This window comes from Neolamprologus multifasciatus, chromosome 3 (assembly GCF_963576455.1).
Source record: "Neolamprologus multifasciatus chromosome 3, fNeoMul1.2, whole genome shotgun sequence".
Taxonomy (NCBI): domain Eukaryota; kingdom Metazoa; phylum Chordata; class Actinopteri; order Cichliformes; family Cichlidae; genus Neolamprologus; species Neolamprologus multifasciatus.
Window position 1 is genome coordinate 36,515,043 of NC_140441.1, and position 16,343 is coordinate 36,531,385.

At 39.1% G+C, this 16,343-nt stretch overlaps 1 protein-coding gene across 1 annotated transcript; it reads left to right on the top strand.

Annotated features, from left to right (window-relative positions):
• Nucleotides 1-3,890: 3,890 nt before the first annotated feature.
• Nucleotides 3,891-8,047, top strand: LOC146522919 (uncharacterized). Its single transcript, XM_085143035.1, has 6 exons — nucleotides 3,891-4,010; nucleotides 5,831-6,035; nucleotides 6,176-6,277; nucleotides 6,755-6,838; nucleotides 7,392-7,492; nucleotides 7,680-8,047. The coding sequence occupies exons 3-6, from the start codon at nucleotides 6,187-6,189 to the stop codon at nucleotides 7,752-7,754; spliced, it is 351 nt and encodes a 116-aa protein (XP_084999161.1). The 5' UTR covers nucleotides 3,891-4,010; nucleotides 5,831-6,035; nucleotides 6,176-6,186; the 3' UTR covers nucleotides 7,755-8,047.
• The last annotated feature ends 8,296 nt before the right edge of the window (nucleotides 8,048-16,343 follow it).

Sequence of the window (16,343 nt, forward strand, 5' to 3'; positions counted from 1 at the left end):
GTCTGCACGCTTGAAGTACGCACACTACGTACGGTGCGTACTATAAGTACGAGAAGTGCGGAAGTGAGAGGCTTGTGAAATGGGACAGTCTAGCCTTCGTCGCGCTGTTCAGGTTGCCTAGCAACCATGATACTAACCGCGAGAAACGTTGCAGCTTTGTTTGACAGAAATGAAGGAGAAAAAATGTTTTTTTATTTCTTCATTTTTGTCATGACATCACTTTGATTAGTTGAGTATCTGAGGCTGAGACCACAGTACTGTAAAACAGTTGTTGGGCTTCATTTCTGTACTGAACAGTCATTTCAAGATTAGTTAGTAAATAACAATTAGCTGATGTTGTTCATGAGACTAAAGTCATCTCACTTTGGTAATGTAAATATAATATGGCCAATATTATATGTATTCTCAGATTATTATGACATTATATATATATATGTATATATATATATATATATATATATATATATATATATATATATATATATATATATATATATATACATATATATATATATATATATATATTTTTTTTTTTTTTAATTAATTTTTTTTTTTATAGGATATATTACAGCAGTGAGCTTGAACTCTGGGTCAAAGATTCAAGTTGCAGTCATTTATATTTCCTGTCACCTTAAAACTTCACTCAAAGACAAGTATCTTTGACAGTGTATATATAGATGTATTATATATAAGAGACAAATATTATTCTTTTAATATGTTGGCATTACTAAATTTGGCTCAATGCTTATATATGTGTGTAAGAAGCAAATGTACGAGCTGTGATAACTGTTTCTGATAGAATGAAGAATAGACTGATATATTGAATATTCCTTTATTGGGTGAGAAAATCAGACCATGTCATAACTGCTTTAAGTCATACAGAATAGATATCAGAGCCTTAAACAGGCTGACTTCTGCAAAATGGGTCAAACTGGGCAGAAAGTATACAAACACATAACATCCTTATAGAATATGATGTAACACTATAGATCAACTTACCTCAGAATATATAAAGCATGTAAACAATTACAGCAATATGATGCAACAAACACAGCAGTGCTACTAATCCAAAATACTCAAAGCTTCATAGACCTGAAACAAACATTTATTTTTAGCTCCATTCTGCTGCTGATACATACTTTAGGTTTCTGAATATTAAACTTGTTTCTGCCTTTCATAGTGTGTAACTTGAAGGCCCTGAGTACTTTCTCCCACACTGAAAACACTGGAATGATCAAATTATTTGAACATTACCTAATAAGACTGATTCAGGACAGACAATTAGTTATTTAAACTTTCCTAGCAGTCCTTCACAAACAGGGAACAGTCTGTCTATTCTCTCCATCTGTCAGCTGCTGCTGGCTCTTCCTCCTCCTCTTCCTCACACACTGCTGAGTCCTGGTGGATCATCAGGGGTGCAAAGCCTCACAGATGATGTGCAGCAGTGGGTCCCTCAGTCTGTCCTCACTCAGGACACTTGCAGTTGTCACACATGGGAATCAAATGTGTGATAAGCTGCAGGATTCAAACACAAGTGTAACTTATAAATACATGTTCATACTTTTATTCCACAATCAGAGAGAAAGAAACAGAGAGAGAGTGCAGGACAGACAGACAGGTGATAGTCTCAGGTGTATACACTGCTACAAACAGAAGGATTTAGTGTTTGTGTTATTACGAGTGCTAAACAAGAAGAGTTCCCAGATGGTTCAGTGGACACATGTGTGACTGCTGTGATTAAAGCATCTTTCTTTCAGCTTAACGAGTGAACCGTCAGCTCGTCCAAACACACATTAAAGTCTGTTTGGCTCGACACCACCAAACAGAGGCAGCAATATAACATAGCTAACATTAACAGTGCAGTGAATCCTGCTTGTGTCGTGATATTCAGGACTGCAAACCGAGCAGCATCACTGACTTTCAGCTTGTTGTGTTTGTGGATATATAACTGACTTTAATTATCCATAAAATCGTCACATTCTCTGTAAGATTAAGGTTGACTATATATATATTTTGAAGTAGAGGCTTTAAAACCAAGTTAACGCTGAAAGTACAAGCATCACTAATGTCACATAACTTTGCCGACATGTGGCCAACAGTAATGTTTTAATGTTCTTCATTATTAAACATTCGCACATAAATAAGTGACATAATATTCAGTACTTACTTTTTACAGTTCACTCTTCGGCCTCTGCCGTCTGCCATATTTTGCGGCAAAATTATCCACACCCACCGCCGCGCTATGAATTGTGGGATATATGGGACCACGAAGCGTGCACCGGACCAGGCTTGATATTTGGGGAAATCGACGGCGCATTTGAAATATACATTTGAAGTACACTTTGAATTGGGACAGCCGTCTTCACGTGGCGGTGACGTAATCGCACTCAAAATGCGTACTTCAAGCGTGCGGTCTCTTAATTGGGACACAGCCAATGACACCACAGGGAAGTAAAACACAACACAATGAGGAAGGAACATAAGACTCTTTAGAAAAAACAGGAAACATTGAGAAAAACACAATAATCAAAGAATGAAATTAAATTACACAAAACACTGGGTCGCAGACCCACTACTGTGACACACAGAAAACAACAAAAACAAAAAACGTATGCACTGTCGTTATGGTCAGAGGAAGCTTTCAACATGGTCCTGTTTGGTTGCCAAAAATATGTAGAATGAATCTACAACTTGAAATAAAGTGCTTCATTATGATTGCCCACTCCACAGAGCTGAATCGACAGCTTCATTTTTTTCAGATCCTGGTTTAGCAGATCGCTGCCATCTACTGGCTGGCTGGAGTTTTTATTGTTTTCCAGTATCTGCTGCACCACCAAGTTCAGTATTTAGTAACCCGTGTTGAGTTTGATGAGCAGCTCACAGCTGGAGCTCTGTGTATTCAGTCTGAAGGTTTCAGGTAAACCTGCCTGTAGCTCCAGGCCGGCTGCACAGTTTGTGACAAACATCAGAGCTCCTTCTGTTCACATCAGGCTGCTCTCGTCCTTCCTTCTACTCCCACATTTATACTGTGAGCAGCTCTGACTGACAACATGCTGTCACACTGAAAACTTCACATCTGATTCTTCCTCCTCAACAATTCATCTTTACAGTCTGATCTGCAGCTTCAAGGACCTCTCTGCTCCTGACTCTGTGCTGCTTTCATTAATGTTTAAACCTTCTTCATCAAATGTTATGTTAATTTCTGATGCTAGGGTTCAGTTTTCTATGGTGCTGATCATAGGGTGTGCACTGGTTAAATGCTAGTATGGCCCTCAAGCAAATGACAAGGCCAGGTTATGATCTTCCAGTTATTTAATTGGCAGATTTTGCAGAACACTTACGTAGGTGGGTTTGGCTGTGGTTGTTCTAGAAAACAGAACAAAAACTACAATCCAATGTAAACCACAATAATCACATTATTCATATTTCTGCATTTGTTTCTCAGAATATAAATCCACACTTGACTCTGTTGTCAGCTTAATTTTTTGTTGTGATCATGTGGTGACCTCCATGTATTATTATTATTATTATTATTATTATTATTATTATTATTATTATTATTTATTTATTTATTTATTTATTTATTTATTTATTTATTTTCTATTTATTTGCATATAGTACTTGTGCAACATTCATTTGGTTTAAGTAAAATTCATATAAATGTTTACGTCATGAATATCAAGTGAAAAAAAGTTTGATCTTTTGACATTTATACATTACTTACTTTATACATACTTTATACATTTTAGATGTATTGTTTGTTGAAGGTAAGAAGAAACTGCTGAAACCATTTTGAGTTCGTTTTTCATTTACACATGATCTGTACTGATCTGATGCAATATGTGATCAAGTTGAATCATCCCTGTGTCTGATTGGACTGGACTGTCTGGTTTTTCAGCGACACGTTAATGCTTGTCGAGTTCCTGTTTCCCGCTCGGCTCTAGCGACTCATTTCACTTTGACAGCGGCAGTTTTGATCACTGTGTTGGAGTCCGGGGTCTTTATCTGTGGTAAGTCTTTTTATTTATTTTTGTTTGTCTTGTTTTTGAGTCAGAGAACGAACAAACAAGAACCTTATAACAAAAAGCAGGTTAACTTCATAATAAATATCATAATCTAACTCCAAACCTGCTGATTCAGTGATAGGACTAGATGTTACAATCTCTGATAATTCATAGCTTTAAATGGAGAAAATCTTTAGGGATGACTGTTACAAGGAAAGGCAGCCCAGAAACTTTGTTGTTTGCCACGACTTCACAGGGTGTTTCGATCTTTTACCCAAGTCCAGCCCATTTCTTTCCTTCCTTGGTTAGGTTTTGGTATTAGCCAATAAAATCTCAAATATACAGGACCAATTTAATAATGGAACATTGTATTTGATGCTTCTTTAGAAAGAAACAAGTGTAAACCAATTCTTTTGTATGCTATTGTTTAGTTGTGTATGAACTGAACAGTGTTTCTGGTGAGTATTTAAAGGATCACCACCAACTTTGCCAGAGTCTTTGCGCTTTTCTTTAATATATTTAGCAAATAGAGACAACCACAGAGCTGACTGCAGCAGCATGTTTGTTTTTTCTTTGAACTCAGGAGCCCAGCTGTCTGATATGGCTGAAGATGAAGCACGTTTGCTAAAATTATGAAACATAATTCCAGGATTAAACTGAGTAGTCACCTGCCTGTGTTGAACTGTGACAATCATCAGCGAGCTTTTCAGCTGTTTGGGGCAGGGTCAGTTTCCTCCCCTGACTTTGAAAAGATCCTGGTTTTTGACCCGGTTGACTTTTAGGCTGTAAGGTTTTATTTCTACACTGTTAATGAAAGCTAGAGAGCTTGTTCTGCTTTCAAAGGAAAATGTTGTAGCAGCTCAAGGGGTGAGAGAAGTATCCCAAAGACTCACTGTTCACACAGATATTAATGTGCAGACTTACAGTATTATAACACTTATTCCGGTAACGTTGTTCATTTTTAATGTGACCGTAGCTGTTTTTCTGGTATGAGACTGCTCTGCCAGTTAATGAGCTCTGGTAAGCACTGGTTGAATTCCTTAAGACATGGTGTATCAGCTTTAATTAGTTGTGGAAATATAATAGACAGTACAATTTCAGGAATTTGACTCGAACCACAGAGCAACAACTGTTTAGTACACTATCATTAAGTACATTAAGTGGGATGTATTTATTCCTCCACTGATAAGAATCAAGTTCATCCAGCAGACTCTCACTCCTTCATTTATGTTCAGGACAGGACTAGTAATCTGGCAAACCAGGCATTTACCTGATGGGTCAATATAATCTTTTCATAATTGAAATAATCATACAGGCTACAGTTGGCTTAAGGGGTGAGTGACAATCAGCCCTACAAGTACTGCCATCAACCCACTGGTTCAGGTTTATTACTCCCCATGTTCTTGTGCACCTTGTTGGAAGAACTGGTTGGTGTATATGGACACACAAAAGCAAAAACAGAATGGAGCTGAAAAAAATAAATAATTAAATGTTCAAGTTAACTGACGCTTAAGCAGCTGCACCATCAATATTAATTCGAACAACAGCACTGAAACATTCAGAGCATGTGTGCCACAGAAGAGCTGTGTGTGGTGTGCTGGACAGGAAAAGGCAGCTGGAAGCCTGTACAAAGAAAACGTGCAGAGAAACACCGTAAACAAACATACACTGTTTCACAGCATCTGTGGGCGTGGGGGCTTTTTGTGTCAGAGAAATAAAAAGGAAAGAAAAAAAATTCATTTTTGGGAAACTGCTTAAATATAAATGGGATCAACACTGAAACAACTCCATTGGGACTGAACCTATTTTTTCTGTTATTGCTACAGAGTGGAGAAACTCACTGATCAACAGTACAGGATCTGAAGTCTGGAGATGTTGCTCAGAGGGACGAAGAAACGCATGAAGAAACGCACCACAAAGAAGCTCTGAACGTAAAATCCTTGAAGAGATTTTCTCCTTTCTTTGTTTGCACTTGAAAGTTTTTCAAAAAGCAGCACTCGTTTGCAGTGGTCACTGAAATATTTATTTGAGGTAAGATTTCTTTAATGTTGTTAAAGAATCAGAAACAGTAACATTTACAATAAAACACATGATGTTATATTAGTCTGCTGGGCTGCTTCCTGTGAGATGCAGAGAGTAACAGGAAGCTTGATTTGCTTTTTGATTTTCAGAGTAAAGAGTGATGGCTCTTCAGCAGATCAGTGTGATCTTCACACACAGGCCCTCGGCCTTCTCTGCTGCTGTGCTGCTTCTAACACTCATCCTCTGCAGAGGTGAGCATACAGATGTTTAGCAGAGTCACACTTTATACAAATGATTAAGCTCAGAATCTGAACCATGAAAAACTCAAAGAATATGAATTAAAAACAAAACACTGCGTAACAGACCCAGGACCCTGACACCTTTAGGATTGTAGGTCTGTGTAGCAATCTGTGGTCATTTTTAAATCTCGACCACAGAAATCCACAGTGTCCAACCTCAGTGACACTGTTACTGAGCAGCTTCATCAGGACATGTGAGGAAACCAACACTGAAGAGCTACAAACTGTTTCTGTCATCACAACACTTTTTTTAGTGTCTTCATGTTTTCATGTTTCAGTTTTGTAAGTTTCCACGTGGTAAAACAAAACTATGTACAGAGCCAAGAGCAGCTTAATTCACTGATATAATATTACATCAGTTTTTAAGTTAATACAAAATATTATTAAAACATTTTTTGTTTTGTTTTGTTTTGTTTTATTTTATTTTAGAATCAAAGCCTGAGAAGATAGAAACAATTCAGCAACCTGGAAATGTTCAGACGCCGGATCCGAGTGAAGACACCAAAGAAGCAGGTAAAAATATATATAGAACAGAAACAGTCCCATCCAGTTTTCTAGAAATTGATTTAGTTCAGTCTCAGACTAAAAGGAGTCCAAGACTAGGCTCGGTCTATAGAAGTGAAACTGAGTCTGTGTAGTGTTGGGTTAATGAAAGGTAATGGTAGGGAGGAAACGAAACATTGGGCTAACAATACAAACAGTTTTCATCTTAGATCATCTTTTAAAATCTGGAAAACAACAAAGTAAAATCCTCCCATAAACCTGCAGCTCTTTCAGGTAAACATACTGAGGTTCTGATTCAAAATGTCAAATATCAGTTTTATCCAGTTCTGGGTTTCGGGGGCTCGAGTCTTTCCTGGCTGTCACTGGGCAAAAGGCCCGATGTAAGCTGGAGGTCACCAGACTGTAAGTGGAGATAAATTAAATGAAACGTGTAAATAAAGTCTGGTGTTCACCTCTCACAGTAATACTGCTTATTTAATGGTTAATTCCATTTCCTGTCTTTAAAATGTTCTCGTTTATATCATTAACACTAAATTGTGTTTTTACTGTTTTTGTACCTTAGGAATTTCTTTCTCAGGCCGGCTAGCAATCGTCTGGGCTGTATTCATCGGTCTCTCTCTGATCTCATGGGGATTTATGCTTTATCAGAATTGCAAAGAACCCGTAAGTCTGTCAGAAAAACAGGATTTTCTTTTAAGTGTTGTAAATATAAAATTATGAAAAAAAAATTTATGGTTTGTGTCAGAATATCATTTGCTCTGTCACAGTTTAAAGCAGTTTAAAGTTTCTTAAACTTGTCGTGTTCAGTATAACTCAGTGAATCTTTGAATTGTCTTTTATTTTTAAACAGAGCGCCTCAAGCAAAACCAGGAAGTTAATGAGGAAGAAGCTCTCAGCAGGTGAAACTTCTAGCTCAGATTTATGACGACAACAACAGCTGGAAGTTGCAGATTTCAGACTGTGAATCAAAAATCTTTATGACACATCATGGCAATAAACCAGATTTGAAGTCTTCAGTTTGATGCTGTTCAGTAAGCTGGCGTCGAAAACAAACAAAGGGGGAAAAAAACCAACATAAACAAGAGAGAAAAGATTTGAATTCAGGGCTTCTGTCCAATATTGATATCCTTCAACTCATTTGAACTACAAATATCATGAGCTGTTAAAAAAAACTTAACAAAAGTTAACTTAATAAAGTCTTGTTCATTCACAGTAAAATGGTTTCTGTACTTTTGTTTTCACGTGTCTGCTAAAAAAGCCCCCAAAAGTACACACACACACACACACACACACACATATAGGCCTTGGAAACCAGCCGCTTGAAGAAATACACCTGAGAGAGGCAGGAGAACAAACCAGCTGTTCTCCATGGAACCAGCCAAAGGTGTACTCTCAGTGGCAGGGGAACAATATGAGAACAGCACCACCAAGGCTGAAGACGGAGCAATACGTGAAGAGCATATAGTAGAAGGACGCAACCCATAATGGCAATGCTCAGTGGCTAGTTGATCTGACTGCAGACCACAGCGACCTCCCTGAACAGGGTCCAGTAACCATTATAATGGCAGACATCCAAGAAAGGATCTCCAGTATGAAGAGTTGGACAGCACCAGGACCCGACATGGTTCACGCCTACTGGCTGAAGATCCTGACTGCACTCCATGAGCATCTGGCAGCACAAATGAACCAGCTCCTAGTTAAAGAAAGACACATAGAATGGTTAACCAAAGGCCAGACAGTCCTGATCTGGGGTCCTTGAGGATCCAACTACCATCCAACTACCGACCAATAACCTGCCTCAGCACCACGTGAAAGCTCCTGTCAGGCATCATAGCAGCTAAGATGAACAGGCACATGAGTCAATACATGAGTGTGGCACAGAAAGGGATTGGCAAGAGTACCAGAGGTGCAAAACACCAGCAAGACCAGACTGACCAACCTGTGCTCTGCCTGGACTACAAGAAGGCCTATGACCCACACATGGATCCTGGAATGGACCTGTACAAGATTTACAGAAGCCTTCATCAGGAACTCAATGGGGATGTGGCGTACAACACTAGAGGCCAACTTCAAATCCATAGCACAAGTCGCCATCAAGTGTGGGATCTACCAAGGAGATGCTCTGTCCCCACTACTGTTCTGCATAGGCCTGAATCCCCTCAGTGAGATCATTGATAAGACTGGCTACGGATACCGACTATGGAATGAAGCAGTTGTCAGCCATGTTATTGCTCCCCCAAGGGTGGTGGAGAATGACTGAGCTATGATCCTGTGGCGATTTCCAGATACAGACGGACAAAATAGTGGTGGCTAACCAACCAGACATAGTGGTGGTAGACAAAGAGAAAAAGACGGCCGTAGTGATTGATGTAGCGGTTCTGAATGACAGCAACATCAGGAAGAAGGAACATGAGAAGCTCGAGAAATACCAAAGGCTCAGAGAAGAGCTTGAGAAGCTGTTTTAATAAGAAGATGGTAAGCGCTGGTAAAGCGCTATACAAATACAGACCATTAATAAGAAGATGTTGAGAAAAAGCTCCTAGGCCTCTGGTAGAGGACCCGAACTTGAAGGATGCCTGCAGGGGCGAGCGTGGAATTTAGTTCAACATATAGGAAAAGAGTGAGGCAAATTTAAACTAATTATTGTACTGCTGCCTTTTTATAAAGACCTCTTACTGTACAATATAAAGCTCCTTGAGGCGACTGCTGTTGTGATTTGGTGCTACATAAATAAATTGAATTGAATTGAATTGAATTAATGTCTGTGGAAAGCTCGGCCCGGTGTTTAACCCTTTAAAGCCGGTTGGAGCGGGCACGCTCCATTTTGCATAACTATTTTTAAATCCCGGTAGCACTGCAACCACGTAAGCTAGCGCAATAATTTTTTTTGCATATGAAACCGGAGGAGTTGTACTTACATCTTATGCCATCAGCTTGTCCTAAGTCAGTTTCCTTCCACATATAGCTTTGCAAAAACTGTATAAAAAGCACTTGCAGCAACAAAAACATAATATTCCAGAAACAGGCTTTGCCGATCCGATCAGCTGTTTGTAACACTTCCTACGTCCATCAGCGTGAACTATCGCATGTCTGCCATGTCCTGCCCGAAACCGGAAGCGACATAATTTTGCGGAAATGTCGTTTTTTACCACCAGGGCCTCGTGAGCCTATACTGGTGTTTTTAAAAGTTATCTTTGACTTTATGACTTTCTGTGTCGTTTCAGGGATGCTTAGGACTCATATTGCCCTGCTGGAAATAGTTTATTTTGATGCATATGCTGCTTTTTTTGCAAATTTGCATTATAATATTTATTTTCGTATTTCCTGCAGTATTTAAAAATTAGTGCTTTTCAAAAATAAAATTATGAAGACACTCAAAATAAATTTCCTGTGGTGGGAAACTATTTTGTGCAACTTTTTGTATTTACAGTTTTGAGGGACAAGCCTCTTAAATTTCTTTAACTAGAAATATATGTTAAAAAACAAAAACGATTTTCAAATTTTTTGTCGTTTATTGCACTTTTTTGCAATTTATGTAATTACTGTACACTTAATGCATACATATTATTAAGATTTGGGCTGTAACAGTTGTATTGATGTATAGCAACTTGAAATGCTTCCAAAAATGGCTCCACAGCATGTAAAAATATAATATAAGCTCTGGCGGACTTGGTTCTATGGTAGGTCTTAAAGGGTTAAAGCTGAAACTACTCCTGCACCAGCACTTATGTCGTCCTGTCTATCTACACTCACATTTATGAGCTTTCATAGGTCAGAATCACTGCTGGTCACAACTGATGATCCAAAACTGAGCTACATGTTAGTTTATATTGCTTGTTGTGCACTACAGTGTTACAGTGTTGCTGCCTGTCATGTATTTGTTTTATTCACTATTTTAAGACTGTGTATTTTTTAATATACCTGTATGTTTGCTTTTTATCTTCGAATTATTATGTGTTTGGTTTCCATGCTTAGTGTGTGTGTTTTTTTCTTTCTTTCTTTCTTTAACGCAGTGAACAAAAAAAGTCAGTTCTTCAACGTCATAAACAAAAGCATGAAGTGTTGCATCACATTACAACTGACTCTGTGCATCAAATGCATCAAAAAGTTTGAAATTACTTAAAGCAGCAAAAACATTGACCTGGCTCAATGAAATAAATACTAGTTTTCAGATTTTTCTCACCTCTGGTTAAACATGAAGCTCTCGTGTCCTGGAGACTTTGCTTTGGTTCATTATTGCGGCTCAAGCATCACAGCTAACAAACTCTGATATTAGAATGGAAACTGTTTTTCTTTATTCTCATTTTTATTTTTTGTAGAAAATCATACTTTATTATTCAAATATTAGTTTTGTTGCTCTAATTTACTACATTTACTTTTGTGACATATTACAATGCACATTACATTCAGGTTAAATTTACATCACATGGGCTTAACTGTCAACACATTTTTGATTATTGCTTTTTAGTCCATGGGAATTATGACCACTTGCTCCCAAATTCTCATCCGGGCTAAATATGCATAAGCAAAGTCATGAAACATGTCTGTGTGTAAAGGCAGCAGAATTTGAAACACATATAAAATACATTTTATGAAAGTTTGACTTTATTTGACCCCAAAGTAGAGATCAGAGATCCAAAGTAACCTGATATTTACAGCTCTCATATATCAGTTCCTATGTGCCTGTATGTTTTACCAGAATGTTGTAGATTTTATACAGTGGGGCAAAAAAGTATTTAGTCAGCCACCGATTGTGCAAGTTCCCCCACTTAAAATGATGACAGAGGTCAGTAATTTGCACCAGAGGTACACTTCAACTGTGAGAGACAGAATGTGAAAAAAAAATCCATGAATTCACATGGTAGGATTTGTAAAGAATTTATTCGTAAATCAGGGTGGAAAATAAGTATTTGGTCAATAACAAAAATACAACTCAATACTTTGTAACATAACCTTTGTTGGCAATAACAGAGGTCAAACGTTTACTATAGGTCTTTACCAGGTTTGCACACACAGTAGCTGGTATTTTGGTCCATTCCTCCATGCAGATCTTCTCAAGAGCAGTGATGTTTTGGGGCTGTCGCCGAGCAACACGGACTTTCAACTCCCGCCACAGATTTTCTATGGGGTTGAGGTCTGGAGACTGGCTAGGCCACTCCAGGACTTTCAAATGCTTCTTACGGAGCCACTCCTTTGTTGCCCGGGCAGTGTGTTTTGGATCATTGTCATGTTGGAAGACCCAGCCTCGTTTCATCTTCAAAGTTCTCACTGATGGAAGGAGGTTTTGGCTCAAAATCTCACGATACTTGGCCCCATTCATTCTGTCCTTAACACGGATCAGTCGTCCTGTCCCCTTGGCAGAAAAACAGCCCCATAGCATGATGTTTCCACCCCCATGCTTCACAGTAGGTATGGTGTTCTTGGGATGCAACTCAGTATTCTTCTTCCTCCAAACACGACGAGTTGAGTTTATACCAAAAAGTTCTACTTTGGTTTCATCTGACCACATGACATTCTCCCAATCCTCTGCTGTATCATCCATGTGCTCTCTGGCAAACTTCAGACGGGCCTGGACATGCACTGGCTTCAGCAGCGGAACACGTCTGGCACTGCGGGATTTGATTCCCTGCCGTTGTAGTGTGTTACTGATGGTGACCTTTGTTACTTTGGTCCCAGCTCTCTGCAGGTCATTCACCAGGTCCCCCCGTGTGGTTCTGGGATCTTTGCTCACCGTTCTCATGATCATTTTGACCCCACGGGATGAGATCTTGCGTGGAGCCCCAGATCGAGGGAGATTATCAGTGGTCTTGTATGTCTTCCATTTTCTGATGATTGCTCCCACAGTTGATTTTTTCACACCAAGCTGCTTGCCTATTGTAGATTCACTCTTCCCAGTCTGGTGCAGGTCTACAATTCTTTTCCTGGTGTCCTTCGAAAGCTCTTTGGTCTTGGCCATGGCGGAGTTTGGAGTCTGACTGGTTGAGGCTGTGGACAGGTGTCTTTTATACAGATGATGGGGTCAAACAGGTGCCATTCATACAGGTAACGAGTGGGGGACAGAAAAGCTTCTTACAGAAGACGTTACAGGTCTGTGAGAGCCAGGGATTTTCCTTGTTTGAGGTGACCAAATACTTATTTTCCACCCTGATTTACGAATAAATTCTTTACAAATCCTACCATGTGAATTCATGGATTTTTTTTTCACATTCTGTCTCTCACAGTTGAAGTGTACCTCTGGTGCAAATTACTGACCTCTGTCATCATTTTAAGTGGGGGAACTTGCACAATCAGTGGCTGACTAAATACTTTTTTGCCCCACTGTATATCAAAGTATATCAATAAAGTATATCAATGAAGTTTGTGCCACTTGTTGAATCAGCATATGTGATCAATGCTGTCTGAAACGTAGTGATTAGGATCAGTAAGTAACCTTTGATTGTATTATGGCCAATGGTAACTAATCCAAACAAAGAGTTAAATAAACTTGGCCCCGCTGAGCTGCACCCGGGAGCTTCACCGCTGCCAGAATATGGTGAAGTACCTATCTCTGACTGTTGGGTTTATCTAAGTACAAACCCTGCTGGAACGTAAGACAACCAACTGCAACAGCAAAACAAGACACAAGACAGAGCTCTTTGTGTGTTCACTCGCGAGGGAAGCCGACCAAGGTCTAGCGCTGTTCCTTCCACTTGAACCCAGTCAACCTCAGCCGGACATCCCATTCCACTCCTTTTATTACAACAGTGATTACATGAATATACATAGTTCCATTAACACGTGACGGTCTTAAAAGGCATGTGTGTTTGTACAAACTATACGCCTGTCTGTGTGTGTGTGTGTGTGTGTGAAAATATGATCCTGGGAAATTTTCTCTTTCTCTCTTAGCCATTGGGGTGGAGGGGGTAGGAGGAGGAGTCGGCCGTCTGATTGGGTTCTGGGATGCGGGGCTTCTCGGTGCGGTCTGCTTGTCTCCACCCCAGGGGAAAAGGTAATATCTTGTGGGTGAATGAACACTAGGTGCGGTTTCCCCCTCTGGGAGTGAGGGTACTGGGACCTGTCTATTTATGTCTGTGCACATTGGGCGAGTGACAAGTATTTTTATGTGTGCGTGAGGGTGGGATGCACGTTTGTGTCTGCGTGCGCCTGTTTGTCTGTGGCTGTATGTCAGGTCGGGTCTTAGACTCCACCTCTCTGGGAACATCTCAGGCCCTCCAAGGTATCGAGGTCCATCTCCCCTCACCCTACTCCCTGCTGGTGGCTGGTGCCCACAGGTGTCGGGGCGTTGGTGGTTCTTGGTGTCATGCAAACCCCCTGACCACGTTACGATGGTAATCTCTCAGGGGGAAAATAGAAAACTAAAGCAACCAAAAATAAAATAAAATATTGGCAATCAGATTCAGAACAAAAACATGACATTTACCTTAATTGGATAGCCCATCTCTCTCTCTCTCTCTCTCTCTAAAGATATAAATATATACATATATATTAGGGGTGCAACAATTCTTGTATTGGTATTGAACCGTTCGATACAGTGCTTTCAGTTCGGTACGCATATGTATCGAACAATACAACATTTTTAATTTGTTTTATCAACTTTTCTTCTGACAGTGCTGTCTGTGGTGAGAGCTCAGTGGATCTGCGTTCGACTACTCCGCCTAGGCTGCACTGTCGAGCGCAGATCCACTGAGCGCAGTGCAAGCTAGTGAGACAGAAGCTAAGCTCATTGGAACATGGCAACTGCCTCAACGCTACCCGAAATTGAACTTCCCCCACCCTCATGTGGAGCATGACCCTGATGGACAAAAGTAAAATAGTATGTCGGATGTGCCACGCAATGCTCAATTACATTGGTGGGAACTAGTGCGTTAGCGCAGTTTGCTCGTTAATGTGTTGACGCCGTCCAGCCCCACGCACGGGGCTATCCGTGGTAGCTTGTTAACGGAGATTTGCCATGTTGTGGCGTTAACGTCATTTCAACGAGATTAACGCTGACAACACTAGTGGGAAACAACGAATATGACTGCACATTTACTCCGACATCATCCTAGTGCAAAGACAAGTGGAAGCAGACAAAAACAACAAGCACGCATGCTACAAACTTTACCCGAGTCATTTAGACAGCCGTTAGCACATGATTCTAAGAGGGCACAAGAGATAGACAGGGCAATTGCTACTTTTATTGCTGTCAACAAAATAGCTTTTATTTTGGAAAGAGCCATTTCTCTTTCCACAGAGTGAGTTCTCCATCAGATACATTTATTTTTTATTAGTTTGTGTTTCAGCATTTAATTTAAATACTCTACTTTTGAGTTAAAAGAAATATTTATAATTTTAAAGAACTTAAAAAAATCAAAAAAATATCGAATCATGACACCAAAGTATCGAAACGAACCGAACTGTGAATTTTGTGTATTATAGCATCTATTCCTGGGAAAGGATCTTTTTTTAAAAAAAAATCTATTTACACTGATATTTAAATCACTGTTTGCACCATGAGTTATTGGGTGTGCGGAACAAACCCAAACAAACATGATTTCAGGTTAAAGTATCATTGGCAGGAGTAGTGGAGAAAAGTGTTTTACTAGAAAATCTCATGTAAGGATTAAAAAAAGGAATAATTTTCCACAAATGTGTTTATTATGTCAGTGGAACTGTCAAATTAAATAATACACTTTTCATTTTCTCCTATTCATTTTTATGCTCACAATGAAAAACGTATTTAGATTTAATTTTCATATTGCAGCAAACGATATCCAAGTATAGCAAATAATTACAAGAATGGTAACTCTGTCATTTATTTGTATTTGTAGACCACAGGACAGACAGAAGAAGATAATAATAAAGTAACTCTGATGACCTCTGATCCTGGATGAGAGAAACAGTAACATCAACAAAGGGACTGTTGGAATGTAAGAAGAGCTGGTACGAGTGAGGAAATCAGAGAAATTGAGCAAATTAAAAAAGAACAACACTTATGTTTTTTGCATTGGGATCTAACAGCTAAATGTTTAAATCCTAAATGGTGTCTAAAGTTTAGTTGTTCACAGCTGATGTTAGTATTCAGCGTTGAGCATGTGACTGTATGGACTACTGTTTACTGGATCAGCTGATTCCAGTGTTTCCAAAGTCTCGACTGAATGATCAGAACGACTTTTTCAGTTGTAGCCCCAAACCATGTTGAGATGACCCCTCACTGCATGCTTTATAAATATTTTATATATAATATTTTAAATTTTATATAAGGGACTAAAATCATTTTTAGTCCCTTACTTTTAACTTTGAATGAGTGATGTCTTCTCATCTTATATTTACTGTTGTTTTTATTGTTTTGCATTTTGTTGGTTTGTATATCAATGTATTTTTATTTCTTTTATCTCTTTTTAAATCAGTGCTCTATCAAACAGACTGAATTTGACTGAATTTATTTTCGTAGCGTTTATATTATCATACCACTTCTCCTTGTGTGATGTATTGGCCATTTTGTGTGCATATCAAAACATTTTTTTCTTTTGTT